General features: G+C 39.6%; 1 protein-coding gene across 7 annotated transcripts in view; it reads left to right on the plus strand.

Annotated features, from left to right (window-relative positions):
• ARMC2 (armadillo repeat containing 2) overlaps positions 1-19,374 on the plus strand; it is a 222,192-nt gene that overhangs the window by 38,577 nt on the left and 164,241 nt on the right. For all 7 annotated transcript variants that reach the window (XR_006654184.3, XR_011650561.1, XR_006654182.3 and 4 more), the window contains 4 exons: positions 72-170; positions 3,941-4,116; positions 9,247-9,349; positions 10,640-10,863. Coding sequence is in view for 1 of the 7 variants with exons in the window: in XM_024551788.3 (XP_024407556.2) it covers positions 72-170; positions 3,941-4,116; positions 9,247-9,349; positions 10,640-10,863 (602 nt within the window). In the remaining 6 variants the exon portion in view is untranslated. The remainder of the gene's footprint in view (positions 1-71; positions 171-3,940; positions 4,117-9,246; positions 9,350-10,639; positions 10,864-19,374) is intronic.

The following is a 19,374-nucleotide window of genomic DNA, read 5'->3' on the forward strand; positions in this document are numbered from 1 at the left end:
GACTTTTGATGGTGCTCCAGTTATAGTTCTTTTTTCAATGCTCTTTCTCCTGCTCTGGGTTTCTTTTGCAGTTTCTAAAGCTGACTCACAAGAAAAGGACATGGAAATGGAAGTTGACGATGTCTTTTGGAACATAAGGATAGTGCCAGTTTTGCAGAAGTTAGAAAAAGGTAATACAAATCAGTTCTTGTTTTAAATCAAAAATATCTGTGGTTATTTATATGTCCCCATTGTCCTGATATTTTTAATAGGCTTTGACTATCACTTCCGTGAACATGCTCAAAAACAAATGAAGTCATCTGTTTACCCAGGATTGTATGTATTAAATATTACACGTAAACCTAATTTTTAGTGAGTAAAGTTATACTTTAAATGCAGCAAGAGAACCCAGTTCTAAAATTCCCCTTGGCATGTACATTAACTATCACCCATTCTGCCCAAGGAAATGCTGATTTGAACTCTTTAGGGTGGCAGTTAAGCAAGGAAGTGAAAGATTAAAACATTTCAGGTCTCTGAGACTCTGACTAAGTCTCATAGACTGGCATCCCCGGCAGGTGTATCTACCCCTGGTTTTCTAGATCCAGATGTACATGTCCTGCTCTCCTCAGGTTGAGCACGCCTGTTAGGGATGCCACTCAGAGCAGGAAGTGCCCTGCCATCCTGGGGTGCCCAGCAGGGAAGGCCCATGATCGACAGGTATCTGCAAAAGTGACCTACGGGAATCTTGTCAGAACTCCCCTGCCACCCTTCTCCCTCTTTGCTGCTGCTGGGGAGTCCATTTCTGAAGTTGAAACAGGCTCCATGGGGGCTGCAGTGATGGCCCCAGGGCTGAGCTCAGCACCTAACACACAGCACACAACAGGCCTTCACTGGGAATCTTTGATATGCACAGCAGCATGGTGGCCACAGGAAGGGGCCCTGGGAGAAGCAGGGTAAGTGAGTCCTCCCCAACAGCCAAGCCAAACAGGAGAGTCGTGCAGAAGACCTACTTCCTAAAAGGTTCCAATGACCTTGGCTCCCTGTAGGCACTTAGCTGTGTTCATGGCCAACATGGGAGCCTTGGACAGATGGCCATGGGGAACCTAATCTCTGCTCGGTAGGGCTTTCGCCTGCCAGGTGAGCACTGAGTGAGGCTAGGTTGTCACCACAGTCCCCTGCAGCTCAAATCCCTGAGGGTGAGAATGTGATGACTTTGTCCCATCTGGAGGCACTCATTTTCACCGGCTTGTTAGTGGGCCAGCTCAACTGCAGCCCTTGTTTTAGGAGCTGTGTGCAAAGACTGGTGAGGAGAGCAGTTAGTCTGGGAAAGAGTTTGGGAAGAAAGTGCACCAGGAAGAACACAGCAGGGAGAAGGGTCACTGTGCAGAGGCCCATCATGGAGCAAGTCTTCAGCCTGAAGGATTTCGAGAGGGGTCCAGGGGCTCTGCCACCGTGGATGCCAACAGGAGTCAACAGGAGCTTGGGACCGGAAACGTGGATGAATCTCCCTCCTCAGAAGGAACATGTCTTCCACGGGCAACTTTCAGAACAGTGAAAGGGGGCAGGGCTGGGTTACTTGACCCTTCGAGATTCTTTTTTTTCCTTTTTTATCTTTTTATTTTGATGTAATTTTAGGCTTCTAGAAAAGTTGCAAGAATACTACAAAGAAATCTTGTATGTTCTTCCCCCAGGTTCCCAGATATTAATATTTTACTACATTTGCTTCATCATTCTCTCTGTCCCTTCCTCCCCTTCTTACACTTTTTTCCTACACCGAACCCCTCAACACACATGCACGTTGTCTTTTTTCCTTTTTTTAAACCCTTGGAGAACAAGTTGCCCACGCGATGTCCCATAGCCCTAAGTACGGTGGTGTGTATTTTTAGAAACAAGGGCATTCTGTTACCTATCTGGAAATTACCATACAGCACTATGTGAACCTGATCCAGATTTTTGCCAGTTATCCTAATAATTTCCTTTATAGAAAAAAGAAAATGCTGGATCACAAGTTCCAATTATTTGTCACATCTCTTTCATGATCTTGACATATTTGAGGAGTTTATAGGCCACCTTGCAAATTGGGTCTGTCTGGTCCTTTCCCCCAGTTACCCATAGATCGAGGTTAGCCTCTGAGGCAGGTGCATGGGATGAGCGGTGCCGTGACCCCAGCGCATCCCCTCAGGAGGCGTGTGGAGCTGACTTGCTCCATTACTGACTGTGATGTGAACTTGGATCACTTGAGGAAGGTGGTGTCTGCCAGGTTTTTCCACTGTAAAATCACTATTTCCCCCCTTGTAATTAATCAGTGTCTTACGGGGGATGTTACTTTGAGATGATGTTGTCTTTACTACTCATCAAACTTTCACTCACCAGCTTTAGCCCCTTGAGAATCTTGATAGCTCTTGGATTCAAGTTGTCTCTGAGGCTATGTGGTATTTAAAACAAACTGAATAGTGTAAAGTGTTAATTTGATCAATAGTTAAAAATTTGGCCCTTGAGCCTTCCTTTTAAATTTCTTTTAAGCTAATACAGATACTCTTGAGTAGAGCCCACCAGGTTGAGAATTTTGTGGAGGGAAGTGTTAGGAAAATGCATTGAAGTCTACACCCACTGCCAGAAAGTGGCCCGTGGCCTGGCCTCAGTTTTTGAAGAAACTGCCAGTCACAGAAGAATAAAACAACAAAAATGTTTTTTACAATAGAGCTCAGGTTTTTCCCTTTATTTAAAGTTAGTCCAAGTCATTTCCCATCAATTCATTTATTTCAGTGCATAACTGAAAGGCATTGAAGGTTACTTACCCATTGAGGTTTAAAACTTTTTCTTAGATGTTATTGTTGAAAAGAGCTAAAAATGGCCTGAGTCATTTCCTTCTGCAGGCGCACGCTTCCTCTATGTGGGCTTTTAAGGGCACATTATGGTATTTATTTAAGATTGGTTTCCTACTTTTAAATTTCGTAATGGAATCTATCAAAGAATATTTTTCAACTGAAGGCCTTAGACCTTGGATTCTTATATTTCTCCTCCCATTTCATGTCTGCTGCTTTTCTTCCTTGTGTGCCCATTAGAATGGCTGCCACTTTAAAAAATTGCTTTCCTCAGAATTCTAACAGAAGTCCTCTTTTTATCCTCCTCTTTTCTAATAACCACCTCTCAATAATGGTGGGTGTGGCGACTTTTTGAGATTTTGTTCCATTTGAGCCCTCTGTTCTCAGATGATGAGCACTCTTCTCAGGAAAATATCGATCATCATTTAATGCACAGATGTAATAGAAAATAAATGTGCATTAGACTGTGCTGCGGGTTGTCGGCACGGTGTTCTCACTGCCCCACGCGCAAGGGATACAAATGTACCTAACACAGGATTCCCACTCATGAAGCGTGACATCTGTCTGAGGGCACTACACATATAGCACAACATACATGTATATACATGTGAGAAATAATAGTACAAGATAACATTTGTTGTATGTGGACTAGTGTACCTTTTCTGGGTGAGCCAGGACCTCAACAGAGCCTCGAAGGACCCAAATCAGTAGGAACAAGGAGAAGGAGAACATTCTAGACCAGCAGAGCTGTGCCCCAAAGGGCCGAAGATGGAGGTGCAAGTGATCTGCTTCCACGAGCCTGACCAGAGCGCTGGCTGAGGAGGAGGGCTTTTAGAATAAAAGAGACCAACCGAAATAGGTACAATTCCATTCGTCAAAATGCTCCTGGAAAGACTGTGCGTGCTCGATAAGCTGACTGATTAGTAAGTAAGTCAGCTTGGTAGGAGATGGACTGACAAAATGAAAAAGAAATCAGCTTGATAGAAATGATAAGAAAAGGGGAAAAGCATAGTTCAGGAATTTGAAGATGTCTGGGGACATAATTATGGGGTTTTTACTTACACTGTCTGTGTTTGACACACTTGAGAACTTGACCTTAGTTAGTAAGTGCTGCCTCCCTCTCTTTGCCCCGACAGAGGAAAACATTGAAATGGTGTGTGCCGCCTGCACGCAACTTCATCACGCTTTAGAGGAAGGACACATGCTTGGAAATAAATTTAAGAGAAGAAGTATTCTCCTGAAGACCCTGTATAAACTAGTTGATGTTGGTTCAGACCCGCTCAGCCTTAAACTTGCAAAAATTATTCTAGCAGTAAGTTCTTCTTTCCTCTGGTCTAGTAGATGGTAGCACATAAAAGTTTTGTTTAATGCGTCATTTGTATTAGATAATTAGATTAGATTAGAATATTACAAAGATGATATTGCAGTAATAGAAGAAATGCAGTATACTTGCTTAGAGTCTTGAAAAAAATTAAGGTATTAAACTTATATCCCAGAATTTGACTAGAAGGTACTATCTAAGGAACTAAGGCTGAGGACACAGAAAATGTTCAAAAAACTCTTCAGGCTGAGGACTGTGGCTAGGTTTAAAAATGTGACAATAGGCAAATACATTCAAAACGGTTGCTCAAATAACTTGAGTGGAGAGCAGTATCGGAGAGTGCAGGCTGTGGTTTCTGCTCTGTGGTTTCTGGTGGGTGCTTGATTTTGCCACGTGATTTAATAAATAACTTAAGATAACTTGGGCAATGGACGCAATGGCCAGGTGCTTTATCACCCAGCGTGAAGCAGAGAAACAGCTGCATGCGGGCGTGGGAAGGTGGTCATAGAAGGCTCCTGTGAGGTGTTGGAAGAAAAGGCCAGACACCAAATGAAAGCATAGAAACTCCGTCTCAAACAAAATGATATCATTGTTTGAGGGGAGCACTTTGTTGTCATAGCCATAAACAGTTGGAACCAAAAGATAAGACACAATTATTATAGAATGTTCTAAGAGAACCGCTAAAACAAACGAAGCTTTGTTTACCCGGTTTCATAGAAGTAAAAGCTATTATGTTAACAACCCATAATTTATATAATTTAAAATCTTAAAGTACACAGTGAAAGCAAGCATCGGCATACTTGCTAACAGTGTAGTGAAAGTGTCCACCGTTTCTTACTTTGACATCTTCCAGACAAAAGAATATTCTGACTGTATGTCCTATGCAGTTCTTTGGAGCAGCTCCATTCTTATTTAGCTGTCATCCTGAACTATTCACCCCCTCCCCATAAAAATTGTGATATGATATATGACTCAGAAAGCAACATTGCTTTGAAATGATGTGTTCAGTATTATTTAAATCCCCTTTCCTTGATGATAATTGATCAATTGCTTTAGTGAAACTAAAGGAGCATAAACCACAGGGAGGACTTCAAGTCAAAAGTTGTAAGTAGAGATAACAGGATATCAGCATGCTTGCCCAGTTCCCTTTCTCGCCCTGGACTTGGGGCACCTTCTGGCCCAAGAGAGCCCTGGTGTGAGGCTGGAGGGCTCTACTGCTATAGCTGCCAGCTGCCCAGGGACTGCCTTTGGTTTTCCATCCAGATCCTAGATATCCTGTCCATGCAAAGCCGAAAAAATCAGTAAATCAAAGAGTGAGAGAAAGAAGGAAAATGGTATGAATTTGTTAATGCTTTGCAGAGAAAGTATTATCTTGGTTATTAAAGGTGCCATTCAAATGATTTATATACATGGCACAATTTAACTATTTTAAGGCAAGAGGCTAAGTGGTCTGCCAGGCAGTGAACATGTTCTGGATGAAACGTACGTTTAGGTGAAGCCTTCTCCGTGACATTGACTGCCTTGCTGCATCAGGGGGGAGACTCACTGGGCTCCACTCCAGAGTGCAGAGATGGGTAGGCTATCCCTTCTGATTAACTATAAACCACCAGGCCAGTCCATCAGGTTCAACTTCCCATTTGCCTCCTGAATCTCCTGTAACATTCCAGGTAAGACATTTCGCTTCGGCCTTGATGATGGGGTTCTATGTAAATTTTTAAAAGACCACATAAAAATCAGCAGAAAACTAAAGGCATATAGGACCAAGAAGTTTTTAATAACTTCTTTCTGCCAACATTTAGTTTATCTATCAATTTAATGTAATAATTCAGACATTTTAAATTATTTGTGGTTAAAAAATTAAGTGAGCACAATGTTAGTTGTTCTGATTTCTTGCATTCTTTGGTTAAGTGAAGGTTTGTCAGACCACTTTAATTTTACTCTTTGTATTGAAAAATCTTACAAAAATATATCAGCCTATATTCAGATTTTTTTTAGAGTATAAGCATATGTACACTATGAAGGTATCTATACCCAGGAGGTGAAAACATTTAGCACCCTGTACAGGGGTAAAAAAAAACAGAACAGAAGTACCAATATGTCCACAGTGATTATATGTAGTGGTAGCATTATGAGTGATTTTAAAACTTCTCTTTCATTTTTCAAATTTGCTTTAAATAGAAAAGACTACTATTTTTAACATATGAAAAATACCCCGCCAAAGGAACCAGCTTTGCACCAGGGACTCTTGACACTGGGAATACCAGTGATAACAGAGCCCCTGCTCTCCAGGCCGGCACTGCAGCGGGAGAGACAGACGGCAGACACGTGAAGCGCCCAGTGGGCTGCTGTGTGCTGTGGGAAGAAAACAAACAGGAGTAGAGGAAATGGACAGTGTGTGTGTGGCAGGGGCGGGGGGGGGGGGGTGCTGTTTTATGTAAGGTAGTCTATATGCTTTGCATATCATTTAATATTTTATTAACTTCTCATGCCTCAAAGTCATAATTTTGCAATTATCAAAACATAAGGTCTAAGAATTTGCTTTGAATGTAAACTGACCCTTTGCAGACCTGGAAATTGTGGGTTATTTGTTGTTTTCTTTAATGAAAACTCTGATACTTTTTTCCCCTTTGCTACTTTTCACTAAAAATACAAGACTTGGGTGTGTGTGGGGTGTGGTTAGCTGTACTCATTCATTTATTCAACAAGCTGTATTCAGTCTGTAGAAGGTGCTGCACACTACCATAGGAAGAGTAAGAAATTGTGATTTTGACCTCAAAGTCTCGCAACATAGTGGAAGATTGTTGACTAATTAAAATACATTCCTAAGTATTAAGAACATTATATTTTCCATTGATGTACAATTTTTTCTATTTTCTTTCATTTATTTTTCTGAGTGCTTATGCGATATTTTTATAAACACCCAATCATTAAAAATGTGTATAAGTTCCCATTTCCATTTTGCCTCCTGAGAACAGCAGGAATCTCCATTCTGCCATATGTGATCGTTTCTGAGGCTTCCGCAACAGGGCTCCTCAGACTGGAATGTGCACGTGATGCCCTGGGAGCTTCTTAAAATGCAGGTTCTGATTCAGTCCTGCTGGGTGGGGCCTGGGATTCTGCGTTTCTAATATTGACCAGGCGATGCCAAGAGGAGTTGAATGACTTGTCTGAGGAGCAGACTCCTCAGTTGCAAAATGGGAATGACAACTGCTAATGTGCAGGGTGGCTCTGACATAACAGGTAAAGGGCCCCGAGCATGGAGAACGCTCCCCCACCGCCACCCCTCCAGATGGGGCTGATTGTATTCATCACTGTATCTCCTACGGCAGATGCACAGCGCCAGGTGCACAATGGGCGCTCAGTAATATTTACGGATCAAACACAAAACAAGTCTTTGAAAAAATATGACTGACAAATTCCATTCCCTTTTTTTAAACTAACTAAATTCATTAATAAACAATATTAAAGATAATTTGAAAGATACTTTTTAATGATAACATAATGACCCTTATGCCTTCCTTTTCACACAGATAGATTTATTTGCTCAGATGACCTTAATCCTACAAACCTATTTTATACTCTTGCAATGAGGGAATGTAATATTTCTATTTTATAATAGCTTATAAATGTCTTTTTAAAACAGTGTTCACAGTTATAATTTTTGTGACTGCTTAATATGAATTATTGATGTTCCACAATTTATCAAATTATTCCCTAACATTGTGATTTTTAGGATTTTTAGGATATTGGATGTTTAGGATTTTCTTTTTAATTTTTACTACTTTACATTTTAAAAACAGCTGATTTAGATGATTCGGTTAGTCCTCCTATACTGTGTTTTTTAAAAAATGTTTGAGGTCTGTCCAGAAAAAGTCTAGCCATTGTTAATATAACAAGAACACTTTGCAGGACACTGATGTAACCTGGCAGCCAAGAAAGAAGGGACTGGAATGCACATGTGTGAACAGTGATGACTTCACTGTACTAGTCAGTGTGGGTGGTAGATGCCATGAGTGAGCATGTGTACTGTGTGGCTGTCACATTCAGAATGACTGAGTGAGTAGAGAAATGAATCTGCATCAAATTTTGTGTCAAGCTTGGACATTCCTCTGCAGAAACTATTTGATGATGCAGAAGGCTGTAGCTATGGGCAACTGGTGATTGGCAGCTTCATCATGACCATGCACGTCTTGTACAGAGTTTTTGGTGAAACATCAAATCACCCAGGTGACAACCCCCTACAGCCCAGATTTGGTCCTTGGGACGTCTGGCTTTTCCCAAAACTAAAATCACCTTTGAAAGGGGAGAGATTTCAGACCACCAATGAAATTGGGGAAAATATGACGGGGCAGCTGATGGTGACTGGGAGAACTGTGTAAGGTCCCAAGGTGCCTACTTTGAAGGGGACTGAGGTGTCATTGTCCTGTGTATAATGTTTCCTGTCTCTTGTATCGCATAGTGCATGGCTGGATACTTTCTGGACAGACCTCATATACTTCCTTATTGCCCCTATGTTTAATCTACTCAAATATTTCTGTGTGATTTAGAAGGTAGTTTTAAACTTTGAACATTGCTTGTCATTATCTGAAAGCATTCCAGAAATAGCCTTAAAAATAAATATATATATATTATCTGATGAGAGAATGACTTTTTAATTTTCTTTTATACAAGTGATAACAAGAATCATACTTCCCCCCTTTCTTTTTATCTTTCACCTCCACTATGTTTTTTTAAGGTAGTTTAATCTGAAATTTTGGTGTCCATCTTCCTTTACTTTTGTGTTTTAAAGCAACTACTCCATTTAATTAAATTTATCAACATCATCCCCCCTTTTTCTTCATATATTCTTTAAAGAGTAACTAGTAATCTCACATATAAGCATGAGCCTTTATGAAGTAAAAAATAAATGCTTATTATTAAAACGTGCTAATTCTAAATATCATTTATATTAGATAGTTGGCAAATAAGTGGCCAAAACTTTTGAAAGTTAATTTATTTAGAGCTTTGCTTTATGTTTTAAAAATACTCTTGCTGCACTTTTAAAATGAGATGTTTGTGTTTCAAAATTATGGCATGTCTTTACTTCCCTCCATGATAGAAATGTGTTTTCTTTCTCTGCAGCTTAAAGTGAGTAGAAAGAATCTCCTTAATGTCTGCAAACTTATATTTAAAATTAGCAGAAATGAGAAGAATGATTCTCTGATTCAAAATGATGGCATTCTGGGTGAGTATCATTCAGCACTACCATTGACCAAATGTTGCACTTGAGTGCAAAGTTAAAATTAATGATACATGAATATTTTATTTTCTACTATTATGTGGAAGTTATGGGATATTTTTACTCTCTCCTTCTCTATGTTTTCCACATGCCATTCAACATATCCTTTGGAAGCTAGGAGGGTAGTCTGCTATTTTTGTAATGCTTGTAACACATGCGACTTTGCAAAGTGTTCCCTATTTAAAAATTCATTTCCTGGTCTTGGATTTACTATTAGAAAAAAACCCGCATTTAATAGTATTTAACATAATTGAAATTTCTGCCTTTGATATAGCAAGAATGACTAAAACTTAGAAGGCTTCTATAACTGTTGTAGAAATTTGACATTAAAGTGTCTCAAATGTGTTTCAAATATGTAGATAGAGAAATTTTACTACATTCTAACTACCTAGCTAATGACATCTAATTCTTGATATGCCCTTAGATAATTAAGATGCTTAAATTATTACCTAAATAGAAGTCTGCTACGAAACAGCATGGCTGATCTAGAGGAAGACAGCATGGCAATGCTTTTGAGTCCTCTTTTTGCAGCACAGGATAAATGGTCTTCTGCTTTTCTCTACCCCAGGAAACGGGGACAAGCCCAGTCAAGCACTGAATCAGCTCTTTGAAAATTGTAGATTGAAAACAAAGATTCTGCCAAAAGATCCACTGACATTAATAAAATAAAATAGGAGAGAGACATGAAAAACCTTATCAGGGTTGCTTGGATTACTCCTAAAACCTAGTAGTAGTATGTTTTTGGATGGATGTTCTTAAGTTGTCTTGGGAAAGGGTGGTTATTATATTTGAAACATTCCTTTCTACAGTGATCAAGATTTTTAAAAAGCCCCTATCTCGATTAATTTTCCATCCATTCAGCAACTGGTATACTCTTAATGGTTTGTTGAAATATAACTCTTAAATTGCTTTAATAATTAGTTATTCTATAATAATTCAAAATGTGTGTAATCAAAATAAAGGTTGGTAAATGTTAGTAAAAGACAAGGGTTAGCATTTAAAGAACACTTTCTTATTTATATATTTTAGCCCATACTTTTACTATCATTACTATTGCAAAGATTTAGCTAAAAGCAGGTTTCTCTTTATCATAATCAATAATCCCTAACAATCACTTGACATTAGGTTCTGACTAACATTCTACAAATTGTATTTGATGTTCTCATACAAACACTTTAATATATCTCCGTCCAGCTGATACAGTCACACATTTGTAATAATCCATCTTTTTGACAGAATCATTATTGGAGGTCCTGAGGAGGGAAGACCTGCAAACTAACACTGAAGCTTTTTTATACTGTATGGGGGCTATCAAATTCATTTCTGGAAATCCAGGATTTCTTAATGAAATGGTCAGCAAAGGTGCTGTGGAAATATTGATGAATTTGATAAGGCAAATAAATGAGAACACCAAGAAACACAGTACATGTTTGCCTAATTCAGGCCACTTGTTAGTCCAAGTAAGTATTTTACTCAAAGAGGTGAAATGTGTAAAATTAGTTTTCATGTTACCTAGTAACAGTTACCTGCCAGGTGACTGTAACAGGTAACAGGTGGGCTGTTGCCTACAGCCAGGCGGGGGTGCCTGGCCTTGGGGGCCAAGGGCAGCAGCCAGTGCCCCTCCTCCTCCCTATGTGTGCCCATTGCCCCTGGAAAGGCTCTTCCACGGCTGTTCATGAAGCAGCTGTCCACGCCACTTGCAGACAAATTTCCTACTACCCCGCAGAGGAAGAAGGCCTGAAAGCATGAAAACAATTGCGTGTTATAATCAGAATTATAATTGTACAGGGATTGTTCATGACGATGGGTGGTGAATGTCATGAATCTGGTATCTACAATAAAAAATAGAAAGTTAATGAGATTGAGTGGATAGTTGTCGAGGGCACGTGTAGAAGGCATGCAGGCCTGAGACTACGGGAACGAAGGAGACAAAACTGAATACGTTTAATAGAACCAGGGCAGGGAGAAAAAATGTGTTGTGTGTTAGAGTTTTATAACTTCTTTTGTGGCAGGTTAAATTTCATAGTTAAATTATTTTCATTGGAGCTGCTTCAGCTCTCATATTCTTTTTTAGATGAGATTTTACTCTTTAATAGCGTTTGTGTGTCAGATAATAGCATCTTTGATGTAATAATTAATGAGATTTGAAATGTGCTTGTCAATTAATGAGGATTGATTAAGTACTCAGAGCCCTTGAAGCCTTTGGGAAAATGTGTTAATTAGATTTAGACCCTGGTATAAAGATGCTTAAAGTGTTTATGATGATTATTAATTTTGGACTTGTGGTTTTGTCTCCATTTTGAGAAAGATTGTAGAAACCTCTCTGTCACAAATGATTCGAAGTTCTGCTGGAAGTGCCGTCTTTGGGTGAGGAAGACTTAAGCAACATTGTATTCACACTGCCATAACTAAATTTGAAACTTAGTTATTCAAATTTTCCCTCACTGAATAGTTATTTTGGTTATATAATTATACTTTTTGTTAAAATGCAAAAAGTATAAGGAAGATGATAAAAATAAAACAGCTTTTATTTTCTCCCTGAGATAACAACATACCTCCAACATTTTAGTATCCATTCTTCAAAGCATTTTTATGCATATATATGCTTACATATGTATAATTATATATAATTCTTGCTTTTCATCATGGAACCTGTTTTTTTAATAGTTGTATTTGCTTGTTTTCCATCATTTTTTTCCCTCCTTGTTTCACCTCCAGTCTACCCAGTTAGCCATCTCTGTTCACACTGATGTACTCAGCACCTTTTATTATCCTCATAGGTTTTCAAAAGTAGTGTAGAAGTGCCCTTGTCTTTTCTCATTCAGGAATAGTAAAACCCCTTTGAGTCAATTCTATAGACTTATTTTATTCTTTTTAATGGTAGCATAATATTTTGTGATTAGGCTATACCTCAAATAATCAACCATTTTCCTGTTGAGATACTCACTCTGTTTTCAGTTTTGATTCAATAACTTCTGGAATTCTTATCTAGTTTAAAAAACTTTTTTCAACTTATTTATGTATGTATCTTTTTATAATAAAATGCATTATAAATCATAAATTGTAAAATATTTACATGTATAATGCATTGGAAAGAGCTGTTTAAAAAAATGTATTTTATTGATTATGCTATTACAGTTGTCCCATTTTTTCCTCCCCTTTATTCACCTCCACCCTGAACCCCACCCCACCATCATTCCCCCACCTTAGTTCATGTCCATGGGTCATACGTATAAGTTCTTTGGCTTCTCCATTTCCCATACTATTCTTTACCTCCCCCTCTCTATTTTGCACCTACCATTTATGCTTCTTATTCCCTGTACCTTTTCCCCCATTCTCCCCCCACCCCCTCCCTGCCCATAACCCTCCATGTGATCTCCATTTCTGTGATTCTATTCCTGTTCTAGTTGTTTGCTTAGTTTGTTTTTGTTTTTTGTTTTTTTAGGTTTGGTTGTTAATAGTTGTGAGTTTGTTGTCATTTTACTGCTCATATTTTTTATCTTCTTTTTCTTAGATCAGTCCCTTTAACATTTCATATAATACGGTCTTGGTGATGATGAACTCCTTTAACTTGACCTTATTTGGGAAGCACTTTATCTACACTTGCATTCTAAATGATGGCTTTGGTGCATAGAGTTATATTGGATGTAGGTCCTTGCCTTTCATGGCTTTGAATACATCTTTCTAGACTCTTCTTGCCTGCAAGGTTTCTTTCGAAAATCAGCTGACAGTCTTATGGGAACTCCTTAGTAGGTAACTGTCTCCTTTTCTCTTGCTGCTTTTAAGATTCTCTCCTTCTCTTTAATCTTGGCTAATGTAATTATGATGTGCCTTGGCATGTGCTTCCTTGGGTCCAACTTCTTTGGGACTCTCTGAGCTTCCTGGACTTCCTGAAAGTCTATTTCCTTTGCCAGATTAGGGAGTTCTCCATTATTTTTTCAAATAAGTTTTCAATTTCTTGGTCTTCCTCTTCTCCTTCTGGCACTCCTATGATTCGGATGTTGGAATGTTTAAAGTTGTCCTGGAGGTTCCTAAACCTCTCCTCATTTTTTTGAATTCTTGTTTCTTCATTCTGTTCTGGCTGAATGTTTATTTCTTCCTTCTACTCCAAACCATTGATTTGAGTCCTGTCACTGTTGGTTCCCTGTACATTTTCCTTCATTTTACTTTTCATAGCCTTCCTTTTTTCCTCTATTTTGTGACCATAGTCAACCAATTCTGTGAGCTTTCTGATTACCAGTGTTTTGAACTCTGCATCTGATAGGCTGGCTATCTCTTCATCATTTAGTTGTATTTTTTCTGGAACTTCGATCTGTTCTTTCTTTTTTTTTTTTTTTTTTTTTTGTCTAGGTGTGAGGTTAGGTAGTAAGGGGTGGAGCCTTAGGTGTTCACCAAGAGGGTGCAACCCATGTCACTGCGTTGTGACGCTGTCAATGGGGGAGGGGACTGAAAGGGAACAGTGCCGCTTGCTCAGCTCTCAAAGGCTTTCAGTCACTTCTGGGGCTACCCACAAGCAAACTGGGCCCTTCTGGTGCTGCTTCCCGAGCGGGTGGGTTTGTGTACATTCTAGGACCCTGTGGGTCTCTCCAATGAACTCTCCTGTGGGGCTGGAATTTTCTCCTGACACCACAACCCGCACAGGGGTTTTCAGTCAGAGTTTTTGAGGCTTTATTTACCCATGCTGGGACCCCGGATTGCGAGGTCTGTCACACTCCCCAGTTGTTCCTCCCAGTTTATCCGCATGTGAATGTGGGGCCGCCCAGTCTGCAAGCCACAGCCTTGCTGTGAGTTCTCTCCATCCAGCTGCCCCTCTCCACCCCTCCTACTGGGCTGGATAAGTGTTTCTTCTTTAACTTCTTGGTTGTTGGACTTCCATACAGTTCGATTTTCTGGCAGTTTTTTTTTTTTTTTAATTTGTTGTTGTCCTTCTTTTGGTTGTGCGAGGAGGCACTGTGTCTACCTACGCCTCCATCTTCAGAAAGAGCTTTTTAAAACCAGACTCTCTATCTATGTATGTGTACAAATATATAATGGAGTATATATCTGTGTCTATAATATATGTGAAGTAGGCTGTATGTCTATACCTATATATATATATATATCTGTGGGTAGGTAGATAGCCTGGTTTAAAAAGAGCTCTTTTCAACCTATTTTTATATATAATATTGTGTATTTTATTTATAATTATATAAAATTATATATTTTATATATTTATATAAATACATTCACATAATTTATACATTTAAATATATAAATTTATTTATACTTGTATTTATTATTTATTTATACATAGTAAAATATATAACTATATAATATATGGGAGCTCTGAGTATATCAAATCAAGAACTAGGACCTCTGGTATCCCAGCAAGTACAGTGTTCTTCTCCCTGCGTTTCTCTGTTCTTTCTCTTTTGTCTCACCTCAGCATCATCCAGTGCACACTGACTCACTAGGTCAGATGCCCCTTTCCTTCCCTTTCCTCACATGCCTACACCCCTCTAGGGCACTGTGCTGCGGGGCCCTGTAGTGACGTCCTCCTCGCTGCGTACCAACTCTTGCCAGGCACTGTCATTGTCTCAAAGACTTCCTCTGAGCCTGCCCCGCATCTGCTGCTGATGTGGCTGAGTACTCTCCCAGGGACACAGTCAGCACCCCACCTCCGCATCCAGCAACGGAAAGTGGGGCCTGGCCCGTGGGCACCAACTGCCCTTTGCATCAACTGTACAATGTCACTATGTGTGTGTTTGTCTACAGATTTGGACAGGGAGGAGATGTTGCTTCAGGATGTTTCATTTGCAGAATCCCCTGAACAGGGCATTCCATTATATATGTATGAGTAAAATAAAGAAAAACTGTTTTGTATTATACGAATGATAAGAAGTAAGCAACAGGGCTTCACTACGAGAGCAGATGAAAACTTCTACTCTGGGGGTGTATAACACTGACTGGGTTTTGACCAGCCTGCTCATGTGCAAATTCAACCAAACAGATTTGGCCAGGTGCAGAATTGTTTGCTTACACCAACTTTCAGAACCTGGTAACTCTAGCTCCTGAGGCATTTTTTAAAAGGCAACTATAATTGAAAAAATAAGTTATTTGTAGCTGCACTAATGAAATAATATCTGTAGGCCAGAGAGAACATGACAAGGCAGAAAAGATAAAGGCAGGCAACTGGACAGCCAGGACTTCCTGTCCTTTATGACTTTCAACCCAGAGAACCTCAGAAGCTTTAGCATCTTTTGTGGGGACCTCCTGTTGTAAAACTTTGTACATTCTAGCCTCTGGCAGAGTGCTAGAGTCATCCTATTTCCCTAAGGCAGTCCCACTAGAGGCAATTGAAAGAATGGAAAACATCTGAAGCTGGACCACGAAGGTTCTGTAGGATTTAGAGAAAGGGAAAGGGAATGGGACAAGGTGTGTTTAGGGGATACTGAAGAGGTAAGTGGCTCAGTCCAGAAGGATTCCGTGGGGGAGGCATGCAGATGCAATTCAGAGGCTACAGCCCTGGGTCTCACATACCAGCTGCAGAGTATGTTAGAGCAACAGGGAACAATTGGAGGTCCATTTGTGGGAAGGAGAAAATGAGATCAGAGTGGCAGAAAGATGAATGTGTACAAGATATTAAACTGATAAAGACCAAAAGTTGACAAGTGACGGAAGGAGGATGTGTCAGTGGTATGGACAGATTGGAGAGTAAAGATCTCACACACAGAAGCCCCAATTAAGATGCATGGCTGCAATTGTTAGATTTTAGACTGATTATACTGGAGCTAAAGGAGAGAGATCAAGGAACGGGTGTGAAAGAAAAGTTTCTCAGTGTATGGGTTGATACTGCTTAGAGGAAATAATACTGAAGCGTTGTGATTTTGAAGGTTTTCTTCATGTTGTTTCTTATGTATACACACACATACACACATACACACACATATGTTTATCACCATGTGGCTGCCATCAAGAGACATTGGTGACACAAGTGTTTGTGGAGTGGCTGCTCTGTGTCAGGGGTGTTCTGGGTGCTGAGTAAGATAATGGAGGACAAGGTAGCTGCCAGTAGGGGCTGGCTTTTTGGTGATCCTCATGTCTAGGTAACAGTATTCTGATGCTTTATTCTTCTACCAAGCCATGTTCAATGCTGCATTCATTTCCACCTGTGAGATACCTAATAGTATTCGGAGAAGGTTGAAAGGATCATTGCTGATGCTCAGAGGACCTGAGGGGTCACCACCTGTCACCCAAGTGGAAGCACTAACACCTCCAGTCTGGCAAGTCCTGAGACATGAGTGCGTCTGTAAAGAGAGTAAAGATTAAACTGTGCGTGTTCACAAAATTCCAGAATACTACAATTTTGGGAGAGCTCTCTGAAACTTAGAAAAAGAGAAACATGAGCCAGAGAAAAAGCAAGCCCCCCAAAGCGCCAGTAGTAAATTAAAGCCCCAAGGAGGTGATTGATGGAAATAGAGATTTGTCTTCATTGATCTGGAATGGATTATCCTGAGGTATTAGGATTCCTCTCTGACTTTTAAAGGCTAACGGTCAGAAAGCATAACAGAAGAGCGAGGAAATTTGCTGGAGTCACCTCCATCAGAAAGCCTGTGGTCTCCACCCAGCCCCATTTCTGGGGAGTAGAGAACAGTCTTCTGCATATGTCACAACCAGCCCCAAATTCCCCAGGACCTCGTTTGTCCTCTTGCCTCTTGAGAACATTATGTACAAAGCTGCTTAACTGTAACTGTAGATCTCAAGGTACTTACCCTTAGAGTTGGGTAACTTACAGGTATATAATGTAACTACTAAAACCCAGATTGACTAGGACATTCCCATTTTTTATTATGCCTTTGTATTTCCAATCTTTTTTTCTTTACAGTCTGACCCATTTGATTTTGAGTTCAATCCTTAGAGAAATACATTCTTTCCCTGCTCCAAATACGTTTTTGAAGTTAAAACTGTTCTGTAACACCCCACTGAACAGGGTTTGCTTTTCCTCCTCTCATGCCTGCCTCACTTCTCTGGCCTCTAAGCTTGCAGAGGACCCTTCAAATCTGAGTTGTTTCCCCACCTTGCTCAGCACATCTCCAGGGTCACCTTCTCCTGTTGCCTAGATGGAAATTTTTCGGAAGACCAGACCTCCAATATTTGTCAATCCCCATTCCATTCCTTCGCTTTGGCTTGAGTTTGGGCACAAGAAAAATGAATTAAACAAAGAGAGGTGACTCAAACATTTTCAGCTGGGATCTTTTAGAAAGTAATATAATTGTTAAAAGTTAGAGAGTTATACAAGGAAATGATTTGGTGAGAAGAGAGAAGGAAATAATGCAGTTAGTCTCGACATAAAACTTTAATGTGCCAGCAGAATAGCCAAGTGGACTGTCTGGTAGGTGGTTTGAGATATGAATTGATGCTTAGCAGAGAAAGTAAAGCCGGAGGAAAGTCTAGGGTCATCGACATGGAGGTGGGAGCTGAAGTCCAGTAAGACGATGAGATTGCTCAAGGGGAGAGTGTGGAACGAGAACAGAGAGGGCTGGGGACAGACTCTGTAAAATGTCCAAATTTGTGGATTGGGAAGAGGAAAAGGAAGTGACTGAAAATTAAGAAAGGATGATGATGTATGAGAGAGTAGAGGTTTTAAAAGAGAGGATTGGTCAGCTTTGGCAAATACTGTGGAGAGCACACAGGAGAAGAGGAATTCTCTATTTTTAAAAAAATTTTTAAAAATTACAGTTTACATTCACTATTATTTTGTATTAGCTTCAGGTGTATAACATATTGATTAGACAATCACATACTTTACAAGTGTTCCCCCTGATATTTCCCGTACCCATCTGGCACCGTATACAGTTATTACAATATTGTTGACTATATTCCCTAAGCTGTACTTTCCATCCCCATGGCTACTTTGTAACTACCAATCTGTACTCCTCAATCCCTTCACCTTTTTCACTCAGTCCCCTATACCCCTCCCAACTGGCAATCAGCAGTCTGTTCTCTGTATCTATGAGTCTGTTTCTATTTTATTTATTTTGTTCTTTACATTCCACATATAAGTGGAATCTAAAGAACAAGTGAAACCATATGGTATTTTTATTTCTCTGACTAACTTATTTCACTTAGCATATTACCTTCTAAGTCTAATTATGCTGTTGCAAATGGTAAAATTTTATTACCTTTTTATGGCTGAGTAATACTCCATTGTTTATATGTACCATAACTTCTTTGTCTACTCATCTATTCATGTGCACTTAGGTTGCTTCCATAACCTGGCTATTGTAAATAACACTGCAGTGAATACAGGGGTACATATATTCTTCTGAATCAGTGTTTTGGGTTCCTTCAGATATGTACCCAGAAGTGGGATCACTGGATCAAAGGCAGTTACATTTTTAATTTTTTGAGGAACTTGCATAATGTTTTCCACAGTATGGAACCCCAATCTGCATTCCCACCAGCAGTGCACGAGGGTCCCCCTTTCTCCACATCCTCACCAGCACTTGTTGTTGATTTATTGATGATAACCCTTCTGACAGGTATGAGATGATATCTCATTGTGGTTTTAATATGCATTTCTCTAATGATTAATGACTTCAAACGTCTTTTCAAATGTCTGTTGGCCATCTGTATGTCTATTTAGGTCCTTTGCCCATTTTTTAATTGGATTGTTTGTCTCCCTGGTGTTGAGTTGTATAAGTTCTGTATAAATTTTGGATATTAACCCCTGAGATGTATTGGCAAATTGTTCTCCCATTCAGTAGGTTGTCTTTTCATTTTGTTGATGGTTTCCTTTGCTGTGCAATAAGTTTTTAATTCCATGCAGTACCATTTGTTTATGTTTTCTTCTGTTTCCCTTGCCTCAAGAGATATATCAGTAAAAATATTACTAAGAGAAATGTCTGAGACTTTACTGCCTGTGTTTTCTTCTAGGATTTTTGTGGCATTCAACAGAAATTTATTAAATAAAGTAGGATCAGAATTACCAA

This window comes from Desmodus rotundus, chromosome 11 (assembly GCF_022682495.2).
Source record: "Desmodus rotundus isolate HL8 chromosome 11, HLdesRot8A.1, whole genome shotgun sequence".
Lineage (NCBI taxonomy): Eukaryota > Metazoa > Chordata > Mammalia > Chiroptera > Phyllostomidae > Desmodus > Desmodus rotundus.